This window comes from Molothrus aeneus, chromosome 6 (assembly GCF_037042795.1).
Source record: "Molothrus aeneus isolate 106 chromosome 6, BPBGC_Maene_1.0, whole genome shotgun sequence".
Taxonomy (NCBI): domain Eukaryota; kingdom Metazoa; phylum Chordata; class Aves; order Passeriformes; family Icteridae; genus Molothrus; species Molothrus aeneus.
The window spans coordinates 12549137-12569445 of NC_089651.1; the positions used below are offsets into that span (position 1 = coordinate 12549137).

Here is a 20309-nt window from a genome sequence, read left to right on the forward strand (position 1 = left end):
GATATGAAAATGCATCCTCATAGTCTGAAAAAATTTGTCTTGTGCCTGAAGTCAGCTGGAGAACAACTTGGAGCTTTTGCAAAAACAAATTGTTCAGTGGGTGAGCTGCATGCAAGTGCTGCTGGTTGTTTGCTTCCTCACTGTGCAACGGATCCACCATGAAAGGGAACTTTGCAAAATCTGCATTTAACTTCTGAAATTCCTTTGTGTGTGATGTTGGAACATTGTGTTAGGTCTGAGAAAGACAAAGATGAAAAAGCCCCTGACTTCTGTAATATTCATGAAATATATGTTCTAACATATGGCTTCTTGGGCTTTGTTGCTGTTTACTTAAGAATATCCTTATCTTGAGGTGGCTGCCATTGCTAATGACAGGATACTGAACTAGATGATCATTTGGTCTAATTCGTTTGATGCTAACCATTCTCAGGTTTGTGGTAATTTTTCACTAAATGAATTATACAGTTTAATTTTATGCCTCTCTCTTGTTTTAGAGAGGGAGTTGAGAGAGAGGAAAATATAAGTAGTTTTATACATATGTGTGAGATTTTAAAGAGAAAATTTGTGAGAGAACTCTGGGTGAAAAATTCGGTATCCCCCCCCTTTTCAGCTCAATTCTGAAAAACCTTCTTGTGTTCATATGGAATAGTTTCTCTTTGCTGATAAGAAAAAAATCCAAGATGTATTTCAGGATAATAGGTGGAAAAACACCAATTGATTGAAAAATGTAAGTCTTAAGATAGAGAAATTGGTTCATTTCTTAGTGTTTCTAGTTACTGCGTTAAGAATACATCAGTGTGCAGTGAAATATTTCAGCATAAGATTTTTGCACATCCTTCTATTGAAGGGAGATAAAATGTGATGTTGTTCCTTCTGTCTGTTCCAACATGATGCATTAACGGTGTGTCAACACAGCAGTAAAGGCTTTTACTATGTACAATTGTAAAATAATGCCAATAGGTAAATGGGAAAAGGATGTTTGGGGAGCAATTTCTAGATCTTGCTTTCTGCAAAATAAACACCACTTTAGAAAAAAAAGGGCTTTGGGTTTTGGATGACAGTAAAAGTGGTGCAGAATGCCAGAACACCAAAGCAACTGCACCGGAGCAGAGCAGTAATCCACCTAACACTATTGCTTTCCTTTGATGGTGATTAGAACCACATGCTCCAAAGGAAAATGCTTATAATGGGCAATTAAAGGATCTGCACATAGCAGGCTTTTTTTCCCCCCTCTGCCCTCCCTCCCCCAGTTGTCATAAATTACTGGTTGGCCTTTACTCTGACGTGCAAGTCTGACAAAACCTAGAAGGAACAGGAAATGATCTAAGTGTGGTTTTAGACAGTTTTTTTTTCATTACCTACATAATAAGAAAAAAAGCCCCTCAACTTTCTACCTTTTAGAACCTTTTTGAAACATTAAAAGGTCTTAAAAAATATATCTGAAAAAGAAGATCAGATCAAATAAAACAGGCAATAAAAACTGAGAACTTTCTACAGCAGACAAAGTAGACGCTGTCCTGCTGATACTCCTGGGTACAAAAGCAGAAGTAGCATGTCTTTTTAAAAACAACCAAATGAAACAAACATGTAAAAAAAGAAACAAAACCCCAGCCAAACAACAACAACAAAAAAAATCTGCTTGCAGGGAGTAGTATTAGCTGTAAGAATGAGCTTGCTGAAGGCTTCTTTGAAACTTTAGCATACACTGGAGCATTTTTGCTCTGTTTTTGTATCTGTACTGAGGGCAAAGTCACTGAAAATAGTAACTAAGCTTGTGAAAACTCTAAAGTGACTTATTAAAGCTTACTTAGGTGCAGCTCTTGTCAAAGATTTGTGTTTGCAGGGGAGATCAGGATACTTGGAGTCTGCTGGAAACATTGTGCTGGCGAGACACCTGCATGATCCAGTGTTGTTCTTACGTGTCCAGCCAAATATATTGCAGGTACTACTTAGTGTACAGAAGAGTGTTAATTAAAGCAATTAAGAAGAAATTAATCTCTTTTCATTGAAGGAAGATTTTAGGGCTCTTAAAAAAGCAAAAGTAATGTCTTTCATAAAAGAGTGCAGCAGAGTCAACAACTGAGTCGTTGGACAGGGGATGTGACTGTTTCCGTCAGGATATGTGTCCAAACCTCAGAACCATGAAAGCACACACAGCTTCTGTTCAAAGATTGTGGCTATCTGCAGACTTCACAACCCATTGGCCATTTTACACCCTTGGATAAATAAATTGTGTATAGAGTCAGGAAGTGATAAGTATTAGGGTTCCAAAAATACCGTAGTTTTTTTTCCCCTCTTCCGTTTATTTTCATGGGAAGGTTTAGGGAGTGGAGAAATACCATGATGATTCTAAATGCTGAGGGTATGGTACTGAGGGCTGCATTTTGTCTTGATCACAGCAGTCTACACAAGTGGCTGCTGTTTTGGCCTGCAAGATTTCACAACAGAACGTTGTCTTTGTTATCTAAATAATGCTGCCTCTACTTTGAGACTCATTCTTTGGTTGCATCACCTTTAGTTCATACTGTATAAAATTTAACTACTTATTAACATACTTTTTTTCAACATCTACCTTTTCTACAGAGAGAGAAAAGACCTCTAATAATAAATAAGACCCCTAAGGCTTCAAGATTGTAAAATGCTCTGGGGTTTGTTTTTTTTTTTTTGCATTATTAAATTACATGGATAAAACCCAGTAATTAATTGTAAGCTGCTACAAAAGACTAATCTGGAAATAAAACCGATGGATCAATCTTGTTTGAAAGGCAGTCATGAAAAGAAATGGGTATGTAACACAACCTTTTTCATATTTTACAATAAATTTATTTCTTAACTAGTTGTAGAATTTGGCTTTTGAATGAGGTGATTTTTTGCAGAGTTGATTTCTGAATCAAGTTGCTGTGGTGTTGGTTTCATTGTTTAGTTAATTCTATGCTTGGTTGCTATGGAAATACTTATTTACGGAGCTAATGCCTAATGGTGTCAAACAGATGCTACTGGCAACTAGGAATCCTTTATATTTGATCAATGAAAGACTCAGTCAGCAGTAGAAACTCAATTTTGTGCTTGTTTTTCTCCGTTAAAATTTTGGAGCATGGAATGGAACGGATGTTCTCAAATAGGACAAGTTTTCTTGTTGTTGTAAGCATTAAAGCACACATTGAATCTCCTAAAAAGTATCATCAGTGAAACAAAATCCTATTTTAGCTTTAGGGAATCATATAGCAATGATAACAAATTTTAACATTGTGTGTGGCCTTAGACAGTGTGCATGTTTCAGCTTGGGAAAAGGAGAATAGTGTTGGTCTTATTCAGCTTCTTAAAATGATTTTTGATTTCTAAAGTAATTTTTTTTTGGTAGCCGTGTATTTTAAATCTCTGCATAAGCATTAATATTGTTCTTACTGTAACTTGTTACAAACAAATAATTCTAGGGTAACTAAGCTGATATTTTTGTGTTTTATATTTATATTTTTATATTTTGTTTTTGTATTTTATAAGTTAAATTACTAAGAAAACATCATTGCAAAGTTGTCTAATCAAATACATTTTAAGATTAAATTTTTTTAAAGAGGTTTAAAATGCTTAGTGTACTTTTATAGTAATTTCAGTTGTTTATAGCTTGACAAAAGTAAAATCCATACTCTTTTACCATGCTTTGGAACTTGAAAATGCTCCTCAAGCAGATCTTTAGACAAATGGAGTTGTGTTATTTGCATAAAGAAGATCTAAAAAGCCCTCACCCTCCATGGCATCAACTCTTCTGAAAGGCACATCTATTCCTGGCCCTGGAACCACTGGGTGCACTGCCACAGGAAAGATAACCTTTCCTATGGAACAGGAATTAAAAACCAAACAAACCCCCTGAAGCCCTGCTGGTTTGCCTTGATTGTCTTCTCCCATTTCTCATCTGTTTTTAGTTTGCTTAGACTATAAACTTCTCAGAGGAGCACTTACTGCCTTTTATTTTGTGAAAAGCAGCATTGCCTTGCTGCTGCTGTTGGAGCTCGAAGCTGGCTTAGGGAAGGCCTCTGTTACCATTACCTTGGTTTTTTTAACATGCTTCTGATGTTGCTAATGATGTGTGCTTTGCCAAAGTGCTGTCCTTAAGCTTTGGTGATGGTTAGGTTGATATCCTTGTGTTCAACTAGCACAGTATCTCTTCTGAAGTACATGGAAATATTGTTTTTGTGGTTTGAGAAAACATAGGCCTGATGCCTACTGTCATTTTTTTTTTGCATATATCCACTGCATATATCCACTAAGTGACAGGTATTTAAAATCTCCCAGGATCTGACTGAACACCCATGGTACAGAATACAGTGTTCATTGTTCAAAACAGCAACTTTGGGGAGGATTTGTTGAGCTTTAACAACTTTTTTAACCTTTAAAAACTTATTTTCAGAGATGCAAATTCATTCTCTTGAGGCTCTTAGGCTGTTTTGAGTGACAAGTTTCAGTTTGACCTATGCTGGCTGATGATGGCCAAATAGGGAAAAGTCACTTGTACTTAAAGGGGCTCTCTAAGCTGGCTTGGCTTCTTTTAACCACATTGAAATTTATTTCACAGACTAAATAGATTCAATTATTATAGTTAAAAGTAATAAGGACCCTGACTGTTAGAGAACAAGGTGTGGTGTATGTGTGGGTTTTTGTTTTGGTTATTTTTTTCTATTTGAAGCTATTTTCTGTTGAAGCTGTCCTTCAAACCCTTGACCAGCTTGTCAGGCAATTATACAAAAGCAGGAAAGAGTGTTCATGGCTCTCTGGATGAACTGGGAAGACCCTGGGGTTGGAATGAGAACTTCTCTTCCAATCTGACTGGTAATGTCCTATACCCGTTTCTGGTGGGAATGGCTGTAGATTGTCCACCTTTCAGAAGTTCATTTGCAGTATCAGAGCCCACTGAATTTGGATTTTCAGAGGGGCTCCGATGCGTGTGATTGCTGTCACGTTGCCACTGACCATGGACGCTCAAAGCCGAAGTGTGTGAGTTACTAAGCAGAGGTCTAAGTTGCAGCTTGGAACTTTTATGACTCAAGTCCATCCTAGATAAGGTGTTTCTTGATGGAGGAGGTGAGGGAAGAACGTTATGTGCAATGGATTACAAAATCTTAGTATTACAGAGTACAGATCTTTTTGCAACAAGTCTCATGGTTGCAAAATCAGAAGTTGCTGAGGCTCTGCCTAAGACCTATTTTAAGGTCTCTTGGTCTGTTCACAGTAGGTCAAAATAAAGGGTGTCTTTTCACTCTTGTTGTAAGATGAGTGTGACTCTGGGAGTACTTTGTAGCTTTTGTTGATGCACAATAATGAAACAAAACTCAGACTACTAAGCTCTCAAGAAAAAATAATGCCAGAAATACTGCTTGTTTAGTATTCCAGATTTAACTTGCAATGCAAGGAGTTAGGCTACTTAAACAAAGTCTGATAGGTAGTGAGAGAAAGAATAACATTTTCTTAGTGCAAAGGAGAAAATTCTTCTTTAAACGGAGAAATAGAATTTATCAGCTGTTAACCTTTAAAATCGTCACACTCCTTGTCTTTCAAGCCCTGGCAATTCTACAGAAGGTGTGTTAAGGAATATCGTGCTACTTTCTGCTACTTTCTCCAGAAATTGTTTTTGTGGGGGAGGCTTTCTGGATTTTGAGTGCCATCTTGTGGTGCGTTCTAAGCGCCTAAGGAAAGGTAACCCCCCTTTCACTACTGCCAGCCTGCGAGGATTTGCTTAGTGCAGAGATGTACCCGGTCGGATCTATTGGAAAAATATTCTTTGTTTATGGAGATCTGCATTTTTTTCCAGTCGTGCTTAGCAGCAGAGATTGCTACTTTGTACCTCAACTTCTCATCAGTCTATTTTCATTCCTTTGATGTGTAGCATGTGGAATGACCCCTGAAAATGTGACAGGCTGTGGTAGCTGCTGGCTGTGTTAATATACTGCCTCGTTTTCTCTCAGGAGATATGGCTTCTTGTTAATGGTGATATATAATGAATTAAAGAATAATCTGATAGAAAAGTACATGTAAACTGACGTTGTATTAATTTCAAAACTGTTTTAGTTTCTTTGCTGTAAAATTGGTATCAGTGAAGAAGCTTTAATCTTCTGGTTTAAATGACAACAGAAAATTTTCAGTGATGAATCCAAGCTGTGAAATTTTTAATTTAAATAAAACTGCATAAAATGATGCCCCACCATTTAAAATATCAAACAATTATTTGCATTGAAAGTAGATTGGAAGATTTTTTGGCCTTGTGTTTACTGGGTGAGCATGGGTCATTAGAACCTATTTATTTACTATAGCAGGGCTTAAACCAAAAGGAAGGTTTTGAACCTTTTTAGTCACAAAGATTGACCCCCAAAATCATGGCTTATGTGAACATGTGTATGAGTACATGTTGTTTAAAGGATGAATAAAGGAGTTGCAGTAAATTATTTGGTTCAGAAATATTCTGGAGTAAGCCAGACCTTTATTGGTTTGGTATTTTGTTTGTTAGTTAAGGTTTTTTTTTATTATTATTGTGAGCTCATTTGTAGCAAACAAATAAAATCAGCTAACATACCACATATTCAAAAGAAAAATAAAATCCTCTGAGAGGAAAACCTCTTTTGTGTCCCCTAATGGAGGCAGCACGATTACGAGCGAGCTGACGCAACTCTGTGGCCCATTAGTATCAAAGGTTACTAATACAACTAACAAAACCCATGTGGACAGCTGATCTCTGCTGCTGATTGAGGCAAAAGTTAATGAAGCAGATTAATGCAGTCTCTGTGTGCGGGGACAGAATGAAACCAAAAGATTTACTGATGTTCAATACAGTAAGGAAACATCAGTCTAGAAAGAGACGCTTCACAATGGAGAAAATTTAATAAAACCACTCAAACAAACAAACAAATGAAAAGAAACAACCCAGTCTGGCAAGATGTTGCTAAAACCAAACGCATCATGGCAAAATGGGTATGGCCACAGAATGTTGGTCATTATCTTACTGTTTGTCAGTGACAAACAGTTAAAAAAAAAGAAAAAGACATGGTAGCTAGATTACTCACATAAAAAATCCCCCCAAACTCTCAAATACCTAAATTCTTAATTCTTGATTTTGATCTGCTTGCTTTACCCAGTATTACCCAGTATGATTTTCTGATAGAGCACAACTTACTCCCAGTTCAAGCACATGCTTCATGGCAGATCTCTTCAGTTTTCCTAGCAAGCAGGTGGATGTTATAACTATTAACTTTAAACAGTTTAGTGGCATCTCTGTGAAGACAGCTGAAGAGAAAAAGAGCCTTTAAGTGCCTCCCTTGCCTGGGCACTGCTGACACGTCCCCACCTGTGTACTTTCTGCACCTTCCTCTGGACAAGCACCAGACTGGAACGTTGTGTTTTCTCCATGGAAGTGCTGTGAGTCCCAGAAGAGCAAAAACATACCTAGCTCTCACCTGTAAAAATAAGCAGAAGAGCTTCCAGGATTGCAAAATATTAATTAGCAAGTGGGGTATTGGCATGTTATTTGTGCTCTGTAGCAATGTAAAAGAGTGAAAAGCTATGTTTAATTTGTGAATACGCGTTTTGCAAATGGATTAATTTATCAAAGAATAATTAGAATCTGTCGAGAAGTCATGAAGACTGAAAGCTTTTGAAACAGAACAGACATCTGAATTTCATTTCTTGTATGTTGTTTTCATTTTTTGTCAGTATAAAAGACAAATTAAGTGAGTGCTGTTGACGTACTTGAAGCTGATAGCATCTTCAGATTGTGTTGCTGACGTTCTTTTGTGGGTTTGGTGGGTTTAGTTAGGTTATTCAGAACATGGGGCTTTGTAGCCATGTTCAAGCAAAGCCTAACAAAACCTCCTGCAAGAAAATCTTTTAAAAATACCAATTTTTAACCTCTTTGGAGAGATTTTTGCCCTCTTTAAAAGTACACGATTTAATGTAATGCTTTCTTCGCTGTATTTACAAAAAATGCTTCTGTTTGAATGATTCTGAAAGATAAAATATTTTGGAGGTTTTAGGCTAGATTTGCTTTTTTATGTTGAAGTGAATAGGAGCAGGAAAGCAGCATCACCATCAAATTTAATGTGTATGTTGAATGATTTATGAGCAATCCAAAAATATTGAAATAAGGGCAGATTATTCTGTCATCATGATATCTCTGTTGCATGCAATTTCTTTAAACTCTTCTTTAGGACTCTTGCTGGGTAGCATTAACTGAGAATATGGCCCAAGTTACATATGAAAAAACCAAAGGGAGAGACATTTCCCTTTGCATCACATAATCAAAATGTATGCCATTGCTGTTTTTCAACATTAACACATCACCTTTTATTAATTACCTTTACCCGTTAATTACCATTTACACATTACCTTTTTATTAATCTTTTCTTTTCTCCTTTTTTTTTTTATCTTTACAGATGATACTTTGGGATTGGGATTTGAAGCAATGGTACAAGCCCTATTACCAGGTCAGTATATTATGAATTTAATTGTCTTTTTTTTTTTTGGTGAAATGTGATTAAGTACAGATTTCAAAACTGTTCAGACTGTCAAACTTCAGTTCTTCTGTTGATGCTGCATTTGCCTATTTTTCCCTCTGTCTCCTTAGATTGTAGTAAGCTCTTGTTGTTCCTGTTCAGAGAATTATGCAAAATTAAAATGAATCACTTTTGTTTGGATAAATTTTTTTATAACTTCTTTCAGTAGAATCGGGGTTAATAAAAATTATGAAGTTGTGGAAATTGTACCTCTGTAAGGGGCTCTAACAGTTTGACTGCCAAAATTTGTTGATATTGTTGGAAGAGAAGGAATAGTAAGTTTAATTCTGAGATGAAGTAATGAAAGTAGAGATTTAAAAATTGCCAACAGATTTCAAATAGAGAAAAGGAAGCTGAAAGCTAATGTTGAATTGTGAATTACTTTTTATTGTGTGACAAAAACCTGCAGACATTGCTGTCTGAATGTCTATATATAGATTTTCTTTAAAAGAAATTGTGTTGCATTGATTTTTTAAAAATTTATTTTTGCTATATTTGCAATGCACAAGATACTTTAAACAAAGAATACCATGAAGTGTTTTGGCATGTTAATAGTTTGCAGCATTTCCCTCTATTGCAGAGTGCTGGCAGTGGGAGTGGAGTCGATCTCTCAGTGCTGAACGAGGCTCGGAACCTGCTCACGGAGCTCCTGAGTGACCCATGCCTCCCCCCACACGTGATCTCCTCCCTTCGAAGCATTAACAGCCTCATTGGTGCTTTCTCAGGAGCATGCAGGCCAAAGGCCAGCCCATTCACTCCCTTTCCTGGTTTCTTCCCCTGTCCTGAAATCGAGGATCCTGCTGAAAAAGATCGGAAGCTGCTCAAGGTCGAACATCTTTTATTTGCGTTCGCGTGTGTGTTGCAATTAAAAAAATTAGATGAAAGAAAATTCATCTAGATGGAATGCTCCTTTATGCATAGCAGGTTCTCTAGTGAGTACCTGTGGACAATGTTTAAGGTCAAAAGGGAGCAGCTGTGAAAACACATTGAATGAAGTGGATATAAGTACTAAAATGCAAATTCAAGTGGTTGATGGGTAGACAGTACAAGCACTGGTCTGCACCCTGACCACAACATTCTTCAAAATAACAGCAAATATAAACTGAAGGTGTTATAGTCTCATGATATGGGACAAACAGGGCTGTTCTTGATTCTTCTGCATTCTTTATCCAACCATTACTGTCAGTGTGGTTTTTTCATTGACCTTTTTTCCCCAAGAAATTTACTCTTGTGGACAGCAAACCAGCCATCACACAGAACCAAATCAGCTATGTAAGAGGAAAAGTATCCCTTCTTTTTCTTCAGCAAATCACTTTGAGACCACTGTAAAATCTACTGTCACTTCTCCATTACCCTAGGTTAATAAATGAAAGCAAAAGTGTAGTTACTATATGAAATGCTAAAGAATGTGGTGGGGAAAAAAAATTATGATATAGAAACACAACTGCAGGGTGCCAGAGCTAATATTTCTAGCCCAGTATTGATGGCTTGAGGCTATTTTTTGTGGAGGCTGCTCTGGGACATGCCCTGTAGTTGTTTACATTTCCAGGAAGTGGGCAACTTGGCCCAAACTGATCATCTGGTTGGTTTAGTATTTTGGAGCCTGATTCAGCCTGTGAAATATCTGTTGGGAACCATATTTTTTGGGGGAAAAACTCAGTGTCTGCAGGTTACTCTGTGGAAGATCCTGCAGAACCACTTCAGTATGAAATTCCTTGTAATGTCACGATGGATACCTGCAGAAATCAGTTGGGCAGTGATTACAGTCATTTAGCATGGCTTTCTTTGTGGATGTCTTTAAAAGCTGCTAAGGATTGGCATTCTTTTTGATTTTTAAAATTTCTTTGTAGCTAGTCAAAACAGTGTGAAATGAGAAATAGTCATTGCTGGAGACCAATTATAAAGAGTATGTGAGATTTAAATATTATGGTTTTTTGCAGCTGCTTTCTTTTTTTCCTTTCTAAAAAGTAACTTTTTCCTCAAGTTCTGGAGATTTTCTGTATAGAAATTTGCCTAGTGCTTGCCACAATCATTCAATAATTCTTTGGCTTTGGTATGCTTAAGAGTAAGCCCAAATATTGGACTATGTATGTTACTGCAAAAGAAAGAAACCTTTTGCTTTTAAAAACAGATATATGAGGAAAAATTCCGGGTTAAAACACAGCAAAGAAAATATTATGAAAGTATTTCTTCAAAATGGGTGATTTTGAAAGGTTCCCATTCTCTCTTTTTCCCTGACGTAGAATATAAAAGGTCTCTCCATATTTTTTTGTTGGGGATTATGTACATCTTTGGAAGCCAGTCAGGGAAGAGACAAAGTAGGGGGTCATCAAGTTGATTAGAGGGTTGAAGCACCTCTCCTCCAAGGAATGTTTGAGAGAACTGTGGTTGTTCAGCCTGGAGCAGAGAAAGCTTTTGGGTGACCTAACTGTGGTCTTCCAGTACCGGAAGGGAGCCTGTAGGAAAGGGGGAGAGGGATTATTTCCACAAGCTGTAGTGACAGGACAGGGAGAATGGCTTCAAACTGAAAGAGGGCAGGGTTGGATGGGGTATTAGGCCAGGTTGGATGGGGCTGTGAGCAGTCTGGTCTGGGGAAAGGTGTCCCTGTCCATGGCATGGTGGGTTGGAACTTCAGGATCTTTAAGGTCCCTTCCAACACAGACCATTCCATGATTCAGTGGTGAGCTGCCTGTCCTCCTCTATAGGAAAGGAATTAAAAACAGGGAAAAGAATGTAAATGGGCTTCTGACCTTGGGCTAGTCATAACAGCTTATCTAATGCTGACCCATCCCTGTGGGTTTCTTGGAAGTGTGAACTGCCCACTATTCAGAAAATAAAAAAAAATTAAATATGAGACAAAAAACATTGCAAGGCTGCTCTGCAATGAAAACAGTTTCCACTTCCATCAGGACTGTCCCTAGAACTGTCCCCAGATCTCCCAGTGTATGACAGTAGAATGCTTTCCAGATGGGTGAGTTTGTGCTGTTATTAACAGTCATGATTTTAACAGATTTCACAGTCAAGGCAAGTAGAAGTTGTGTAGGCAAACCCCAGAGTGTGCACATCTCTTATCTCCGGGCCTTGTTGCCCTTGGGAGGCCCCCACCAGGAGTAAGAGACCATACCTGTGGTAAGGTACCACATCAGCTGTTTCACTGTAAAAATTAGCAACAAATAGCCCATACAAATCAGAAATAAAATTTTAACATCTGCTTTTACTTCCATGGATTTTAACCACGGTCAAATTGCTCGACAGGGATTAAGTAGCAGGAGCAGCCTGCCAACCCCACAGCTGAGACGATCCTCAGGAGTTTCTGGCTTGTCATCTATGGAATCAACATCATCCAGATGGGAAAGGAGTAGCATTAGCAAGAGATCCCATCAGGAGTATAACACACCAAGGTAAGCACTGAGCAGCATTTTAAGGGCAATAATAATGCTGGAACTTGGCAGCAGAAGTACTGGATGTAAAGTCCTGTGAATTAAGGCTCCAAATTCTGCCAGCATAAACTGGAAAAGTTAATGATGTACTATGCTGTGTAACTCAAGTTGATCTTAAGTAGAAATCAGGTTGCTCTGAGGTTAAATAGTCAGCTCTGTCATAGTAAATAAAACTTGATATAAGCTTGAGTAGGAAATGAAAAAAGAGTCCAGCATACATGATCACAAAACAATCTAGTCTCTAAACTTGTACTGACTGCCTCAGTCTTTTAGTTTAATATATGGATCACTTGCCAACTTTCATATACCCATGCACAGTTAAAAAGGTGAGACAATTTTCTTGTGGTTGGTAGCCACTGTTGTGTGTATTATAATGTTTATTATTCCTCCAGTCATCAAGCAAGTTTCAAGACAAATTAAGATAGTAATCTCTTCTCTACTGGTTAGTAAATATGGTGCAAATAGAGGTTTTATTTCCGGAATCAGATAACATTCTGAATTAGGATTAAGATGAATAAGTTTTTTTTTTTCTTTTTGTATAATGTTGTATATTAGTGAAAATTCACACATTCCATTTTATTTAAATGTATAAATGAGCACGTCTTTATTTCTCAAATCTGTAAAAATGTGTGTGGTTTTGCTTCTCTTGTTTTGTTGGTTTTGTTTGGGTTTTTGTTTTGTTGTTTATTTGAGTTTTTTACTTGATTTGGTTGTTTGGTTTTTTTTTCTTTAAATGGTTCTGCATAGGTCATGAGGAAAGTATAACATGCATTTTTAGAAAAGAAAATGTGAGTTATGCTGATAACTGGTAATTATTAGTAGTAGATGGGAATTTATATACACATGTCCAAGAATTTACTTATCAGCATTATATTTAATATTAAAGTGAGCTACTTGAATAATTTGTCCCTTTCAGTGGTTTTTCCCCCTTGAATAAAAGATGATCTTTAAGTTTTTGCATTGTAAGACTTAACTGTGGTGTGTGTATGAAGTACCATTGAAGATTCTAATACGAGCAGTAGTGGTCATTAAAAGATGATATTTTCATGCTGACCTGGTAGCTGGTGCCCAGATAGATGAACCTCCCCACTGGAAATAACCAGGGACCAGAGAAATTGCTTTAACCTTAGCAACCGTGGGATTTCAATTTGAGACTCAGCCCTCCTGCTGCAGTCTCAGTGTACATTTACAGAGGGTTTCCTCACTTTCCTTACTATTCAAAAGCATCTCTTCTGTTTTATTTGTATGCAGATTTTTGACTTGGTTTCTCATTCAAACACAAACTCAAAATGTAAAGTTCTTCCTCATGTTGAGGTGAAGCTTGTCGTGTTTTAGTTTATGACCATTGCTCCTCCTCCTCTTGCTGGGCAGCACTGAAAAGTGTCTGGCACCATGCTCTTAGCCCTCCTTTGAGATATTTATATGCATTGATGAGATCCCCTCTCAGCCTTCTCTCAACTAACCAGGCTCAGCTCCTGCAGCCTCTCCTTATATGGGAGATGCTCCAGATCCCTCATCATCTTATGGCTCCACTGGACCCTTTCCTGTAGTTGGAGATACACAGGAATAAATCCATGTTTATTCTTGAACTAATTTTTCATATTCATGTATTTAAACTAGTGATGGGAGATCAAGTATTATTTCTGTATTGGACTTTTTTTGCCATCGGCTGAAGAAAGATTAAATCTGTTTTGGTAAATACTATTTTCCCCTCCTGAAGAAAAATAGTTTTACATTAACTATTTTCACTTTGAAGTAAACACATACAGTTATTTTTAATTGCCTATTACATTTTTGTTCCCTAAAGGAAATATAATTTTAAACCATGGAGTGAAATTTTATCCCTGGAACAGCAGATGGCAGGATTGAGCAATCGAGTTTAAGGATTTGGCCAGGGAAGCAAAAACACGCTTTGATGTCAAAAACAGCTTCAGTTTTAAGTTTATAATAAATAAAACATCTGATTGAATATGCAAAATTTATGTGGCTGTGTAAAGTTTTAATTGTATTTCCAAAGTGATCAATCTTCAGATCTGTTAGGAAATTGCCTGCTTCAAATGTTCAAGGAAAGTAGCATGTTAGAAACTAAAACCTATCACACAATCTGAGTATATTTGCTGCATCATTGTAGGATGTGTTAATTTTATTGTTGCTTTCAATCAGTACACAGCAGTTTTTATTTCATGTAATTGACATGTATTTTTCAGCTGGTTTTGAATTTGACAGCTTTGTAGTATTCTTAAATGGTGGTGGACCTGTCACAGGGCAGTGTAGCTATTTTAAAAGCATTTTAATTAATAAAAGTGGAAGAGAAATGAAGAAACAATGAAAAAAAAAATCCTCACTGTTTTCTTTTCAGCCAAGGATCTCACTCAAATGGGTCTTTTGGTGCAAACTTGCTGACAATACCAAAGCAAAGATCATCCTCTGTGACCTTGACTCATCACATGGCTCCCAGACGAGCAGGTAGGATCATGCCACTTGTACAGTAACAGGATGGCACATCACAGGTCTTTTCATGTAAACAAAGCACTGAAATAGCATCAGCATGTCCCTCGATGTTTAAATCCCCTCTTTGTAAACAGCAATGACTTTGTTGTCATCTGGACCCCATGTCATGTTTGTTTTGGAAGGTGCTTCTCCTGGCCTGAGTCCCGTGGGTTCACCAAGCCATGGATCTGTCTCCAGTGGGGCTTTCAGCAACTGGTCACCTGTGGAATTCCCTGACACTGCTGATTTCCTCACAAAACCAAGCATTAATATACACAAGCCTCCAGGACACACACCTAGCTCTCCAGATTTTCAGCAGCCAGTTAAAACACCTGTAGGTTATTTGTGTAGCAGGTACTGTAAATTCTGTTATAATTTCAGTCACTTCATATGGGTAAAAAGAATGCAATTAAAATAAAAACAAACCAACAAAAAATCAAGACCTGTGCCCCTACTAGGATAGAAAATGGGCATAAATCTCATAATAATCTGTAACTGTGTTATCCATGGGAGAATAAAGCATGCTTGAATGTATGTTGCTGCTTTGACATGGCCCATCCTTCTCAGCAGCTGTTGTTGTAGAGGAACAATGTTCTGTGGAATTCTAGAAAAGGAGGGTTTCTTACTTGGGAATAGGATTCTGTGTTTCTCAATACTTTCTTAGTTATGAGCTCTACTTTTTAATAATTCAGGGCTCTAAATCTGGGGGAGGTGATGGTTGATTATTATCTAAGGACAGACTAAATCTATGTGTGCCAAATTTAGAAGAAAATACTCTAGTCAGTTGTTGAAGGAATCTTTACAAGCCTTTTTAAAAAAAGTAATCTGCAGATATTTTTCAGTAGAAGACAGCAGTAGCAAAAGAAGAAAGTTACTGAATGTTGTAAATATTTTTCATGTATTCTGTAAGCTGTGGACGTCAGATACTCAAGCCTGTTCCAATACCAGAACCAGACTTTGCAGAATACAGAGACAGAAAATCAGGTGGGATTTCAAAATAGACAAATACTTGATATCAACTAACTGCTTTTTTTTTCCCCAAGTCTGTTAAATTAAAATTTCACTATTTCTACATATTTTTTTCTTATATTTTAACCTATGTATGCATTTTACTTTGTTTTGTGTTTTAGAATAATCAAAATAAGACAAATTATTGCCTGCTTCATAGTAAGGATTTTAAAACAGGCTTCCACTAATACCTTTATAGCTCTGTACTCCATGTATCAAATAAGTACTTTACTAACTAAGCTAAACTAATCACTTTTTCTTTTAATAAAAGCTATGCTTATAGCTTTTCTTCATCTTCAAATAATTTTTGTCTAATAAATTTTGTCCTCAATGACTTTTTTGCATATTTCCTAAATAAAATGGTTTAGAAACAAGCTCTTACTTATATTTCTGGCACAAATCCATATGATCAGTTAAAAAATTATTAGACAGTAGTAAGTTACAAATCAGTTACTGATATAGTATTTCTCTGTGTGTTTTCTTCAAGGTGAAATTGCAAGTGCTAATGTCTCCAAAGAATCTTTCCACCATACAGAGAAGAGGAAAGATGAAAAGAAGGAAATGATTGATCAAACACAAAATACACTGCTTGTAAGCATGTAATTGCCAAAAAACCCCCCTGCAATAACTTTTCTCAATTCACTGTTTCTTTGTCATTTCCAACTTGCTGTGAAGAGGCCTTTATGTTGCGAAAATAGTAATTTCTAAGGGGTTATGGTGCATGGTTGGAATTCAAATTTTCATTTAACAATTGTTTATCTGGCATAAATGTCACTAGCAAATGACAGGAAAGCTTGTGGTTGTATTGATTTTGTTGATTAATATTGATTTGTGTAGACTTAATGTTGGGAGGGTATGCTCAAACACTGGCTAATATTTTCTTTTGGAACTTTATGAAAGATGCAGCAGTGGCAGTGAGACTCACAAATGAATGTCCAATACAGTGGTATTAACATTTTGGGTTTATACATCAGGTGTTTTTAAAACTTGTCCAATTAACCTATTCTTAAAGCTCAGTAAATCTTTGGTTTTAAGCCTATGCATATTTTTGCTTTGTTTTATTAACTCTTCATGTCTAAAAATAAATAAGAAGGAAAATTTAGCACTATCTCAGACAGCCCCAGAATCTGCTGCCCAAAACAGGAAAGCTCAGGCCTTTAAGTGTGCTATTTGTGATATTGATTTATGGTTTTCTCATAACCATAGTTGCAGCACCATTCAATAAATTCACTAATGATTTATCATTTTCAAGGCTTTTTTTTGCCAACACAACTGATAAATTAATTTTCATTGTTATTTTAGAGATGATAAAGTATCTTAATCTCATACAGGTGGAACAGAGTTCTACATTAGAAACAATGATATTAGACCATGATTCACTATTGGAGAAGATGAGCAATTGGAATTTCCAAGTTTTTGACCTTGTAAAAGAAATGGGAGATCAGTCTGGAAGGATCCTCAGCCAGGTTTGTTGTCCTTTATTATATGAGGGAGGGTAGGTAAAGGTGTCCTTTATTTAAACCATGTAGAAATTTTGCAGTCAACATTCATGTGAATACTTGAAATTGCATTTATGTGAATATCTTCAAAAGCAGAAATATGACTTCTCATGTACTCCATGTCATTGTAAACCATAAGAAATGGTTTATCTATAGAGAACATGCTCCAGTTTTTCTGAATTTCATTCTCAATGTAAATAGGTTAGACTCACACTGATGAGGTTTTGCCATAATTTCCTGTGCAGAATTATCTACTGCTTTCAGAATTACTACTCTGCTTGGCAACCATTACTTTTTTCTCTACTTCAGTAAAATATTTCTGCCCCACTTGTGGGGGAAGAGAAGTGATCATTTAGGCATTTTGCCTCTTGATCCTACAAACAGTGGAGTTTTTTTCCATTCTGCTTTCTGCATGTAGTATCCCTTTTATCTCTTACTGATTTATTTCCATGCATTTCCATGTTTGCTGAAGCCAATTCCTGCTGGCAGGTGCAAGAATAGGATCCTGTTTGCTCTTCCCCAGCTTGTCCCATTCATCAAGGTCATCTGGAAGCTTCTGCCTCTTTCTTTAGAGTGGATTTAGCAATCATGGAGCTTCTGATCTGACCGCTAAACAGTTTTATTTCCAGTATCTTAGTTTTCCACCCTGGAGTGATGTCCCCTAATTTTGCAGCTCCTGTTCCTCTGAGCACCTCCCACACTTTAGAACTTCTTGTTCCTCTCCTGTGTCTAGGGAAAAAAGTTATAAAAATGAGTAGCAGTGACTTGTTTTAAATTTTTTTAAAATATTTGCAGCTGTGGGTGAGGGGGGATTAGGCTTTGAAGTACACTGATATCTACATGTAAATAATAATATGTGGTCTATATACATATATGGAAGTTCTGAGTACCTTTTTGAAATACTTCTTCATTAACCAGCTAGTTTTATTAAAAACACTCAAGAGAAATCATAATAAATGCAAGAACTAGCATCTCTTTGCCAAAGTCTCAAAACAACTTGGAGGACTTGTTTGTTTCTCTTTGTTTTGTTTTATTATTAAGGACTTTGCTGTTTTAATTAAATAATTTGAAGTTCTGAATAATAAGTCTGAATGTAAATTTCTTCTTTTTAGGTCATTAATGGGATAAAGCATGGCTTATTTAGCCTTCTAAAAAAATTTGGGGTATATTATTACAAATGAGTTGTGCATAGAATTATCAGTAATGACATAAAAGCTTTTATTATTCTTTATTGAGCGGATTGTAAAAATCCACATTTTTGTGCTAAAAGTATATTAAATATATCTCTATGACAATAGCATTCCAATAATTCTTTAGTGGAATTTCAGTGTTTTCCATGTCTGTAGGCAAGTACAATTTTAAAAACAAGAAATATTTTTCAAGTTGAAAAAGCAGAACATGCAAAGATATTTAAGTTTTTCAGATTTAAATTAATCTTAATATTTGTTTAGGTTACTTATACCTTGTTTCAAGACACTGGCTTGTTTGAAATTTTCAAGATCCCCACTCAAGAATTTATGAATTACTTCTGTGCGCTCGAAAACGGCTACCGGGATATTCCCTGTAAGTGCTCCCTGGTTACACAAGGAATTTTGTTATCAGTGGCTCCCCTTTGGTGTGGGAATTTGTATTTCTGGGCTGCTAAGTGTGTTTTTAGTGAATGCATTTGACAGAGCTTAGCATGGGTCTAGAGAATTGCAGGACAAAGTGGGTGGACTCTAAAAGTGAATTTGTTAATTTGGAGTTTGAAGATAATCTTAGAGAATTTGAATTAGTGGTGGAATCAAACACACTGAAGTCAATGGGAGAATAGTTGCTGATTTAACAGAAATTTGGATGAGGTCCTTAACAAAATGAGAAGAAATGGAGAATTTTGATGGTAGTTATTCACCTTGCTGTGCAAGGCAGCCAAATTTATTGGATAACAAAACAAAAACCACACTTCCCCACTCCACAGATGTTTGCCCAGCTCGGGTGCTTGTAGGTATCAGATTGCAGGCCACGCTTGTTTCTCACCATTATTGATTTAAAAGGCCATTTAATCCCTTCCTGAGGCCCAGGTAGGATGAAGTGTACATAGACACTGTTTGTTTATCTAACTGCCTTCTGAAAAATGTTCAGTGATACATCTATCTACCACTAACATTTAAAATTCTATTTTTCCTTTTAGATTTAATCAAAAGCTCACTTATAATACATTTTGTACAATTTTTTTTGTTGTTGTTTTTATTATTCCGTGTGATGCCATTCCAGATAACAGTTTTTTAATTGTATCTTGTTGATTTTCAGATCACAATCGTATCCATGCCACGGATGTTCTCCATGCAGTTTGGTACCTGACCACACGGCCCATTCCTGGATTCCAGCAAATCCGTAATGAGCACATAATGGAGAGTGAAATAGGTGTGTATTCACACAGGCTGTTTTTGTTTTGCTGAGGAATGTTACAATGAACCTACAGCAGGTGAACCAAATTGCTCTGGAAGAAAATATAGAATTATTCTTATGACTCACTTTTTTTTTTTTTGTACTTTAATATAATGCAGTAGAAAAAAATCACAAAGCACACACCGTTCAGAAATATCATGCAATTGACTTTCAGAAAAATTAGTAGATGAGTAATGGTTAGTTTGTTAGCCAAGAAAACTGGTTCACTTAATAAATTTTCTATGCTGAATGAAACCTCTGTATTCTGCCATAGTCAGGGTATTTTTAGCATTTGAAATACATTAGGCTAATATTTCTTAACTTTATTGGAAAGTTAAATAGACCAGAGAAAAAATACCAAAGTATTTAACTTAATTGAAGTTCTCCTTAATGGCTTTAGTATAAAAATTAATATTTTAGAATTTTCAGTTAGCTATCACATGCAGGCTTTCAAACTCAGAAGAGACCACCCCAAAAATAACTGCATAAGAGCATCCCTGAAAAGGAAATAATACCTCCAAATTCAAATGTTGTGTGAAGGTACTTCCAGTGAAGCTTGCTTGTGTATTGTCTGTGACTTCATAGAACAACTTTTAAATTTAGAATTTGTAATTTTTACCTAATTGTATCCTGTAAGTAAAGGATTATAAAAAAGATTGGAAACGTAGACTTTGATGCTAAATGGTTTGTATTTCAGAAAAAATAAAATCAAGAACTCTGTTTTAAGTCTGTAGTAGAAAAAGACAAGACACAAGTCATATGGCTTTTAGGGGGCTGGGATTTTCTCTTTTTTCCAAGTTTGTCCCTATCTATTGATTGCACCCTATTGCCTTTTCTTTCTCCAAGTGTTAAATGGGTTGGGTCTGGAGACTTAAATGGAGAAAAGTGATAATAATGATTTTATTCTCCTC

The 20309-nt window shown here is 36.4% G+C and overlaps 1 protein-coding gene across 1 annotated transcript in view; it reads left to right on the forward strand.

Annotated features, from left to right (window-relative positions):
- The window catches only part of PDE3B (phosphodiesterase 3B), an 82752-nt gene that overhangs the window by 55747 nt on the left and 6696 nt on the right, over nt 1-20309 (forward strand). Inside the window, exons 2-11 of the mRNA XM_066551881.1 lie at nt 8415-8465; nt 9115-9360; nt 11790-11935; nt 14334-14440; nt 14608-14818; nt 15375-15448; nt 15960-16063; nt 16804-16938; nt 18423-18534; nt 19261-19374. Of these exons, the coding sequence (XP_066407978.1) occupies nt 8415-8465; nt 9115-9360; nt 11790-11935; nt 14334-14440; nt 14608-14818; nt 15375-15448; nt 15960-16063; nt 16804-16938; nt 18423-18534; nt 19261-19374 (1300 nt within the window). The remainder of the gene's footprint in view (nt 1-8414; nt 8466-9114; nt 9361-11789; nt 11936-14333; nt 14441-14607; nt 14819-15374; nt 15449-15959; nt 16064-16803; nt 16939-18422; nt 18535-19260; nt 19375-20309) is intronic.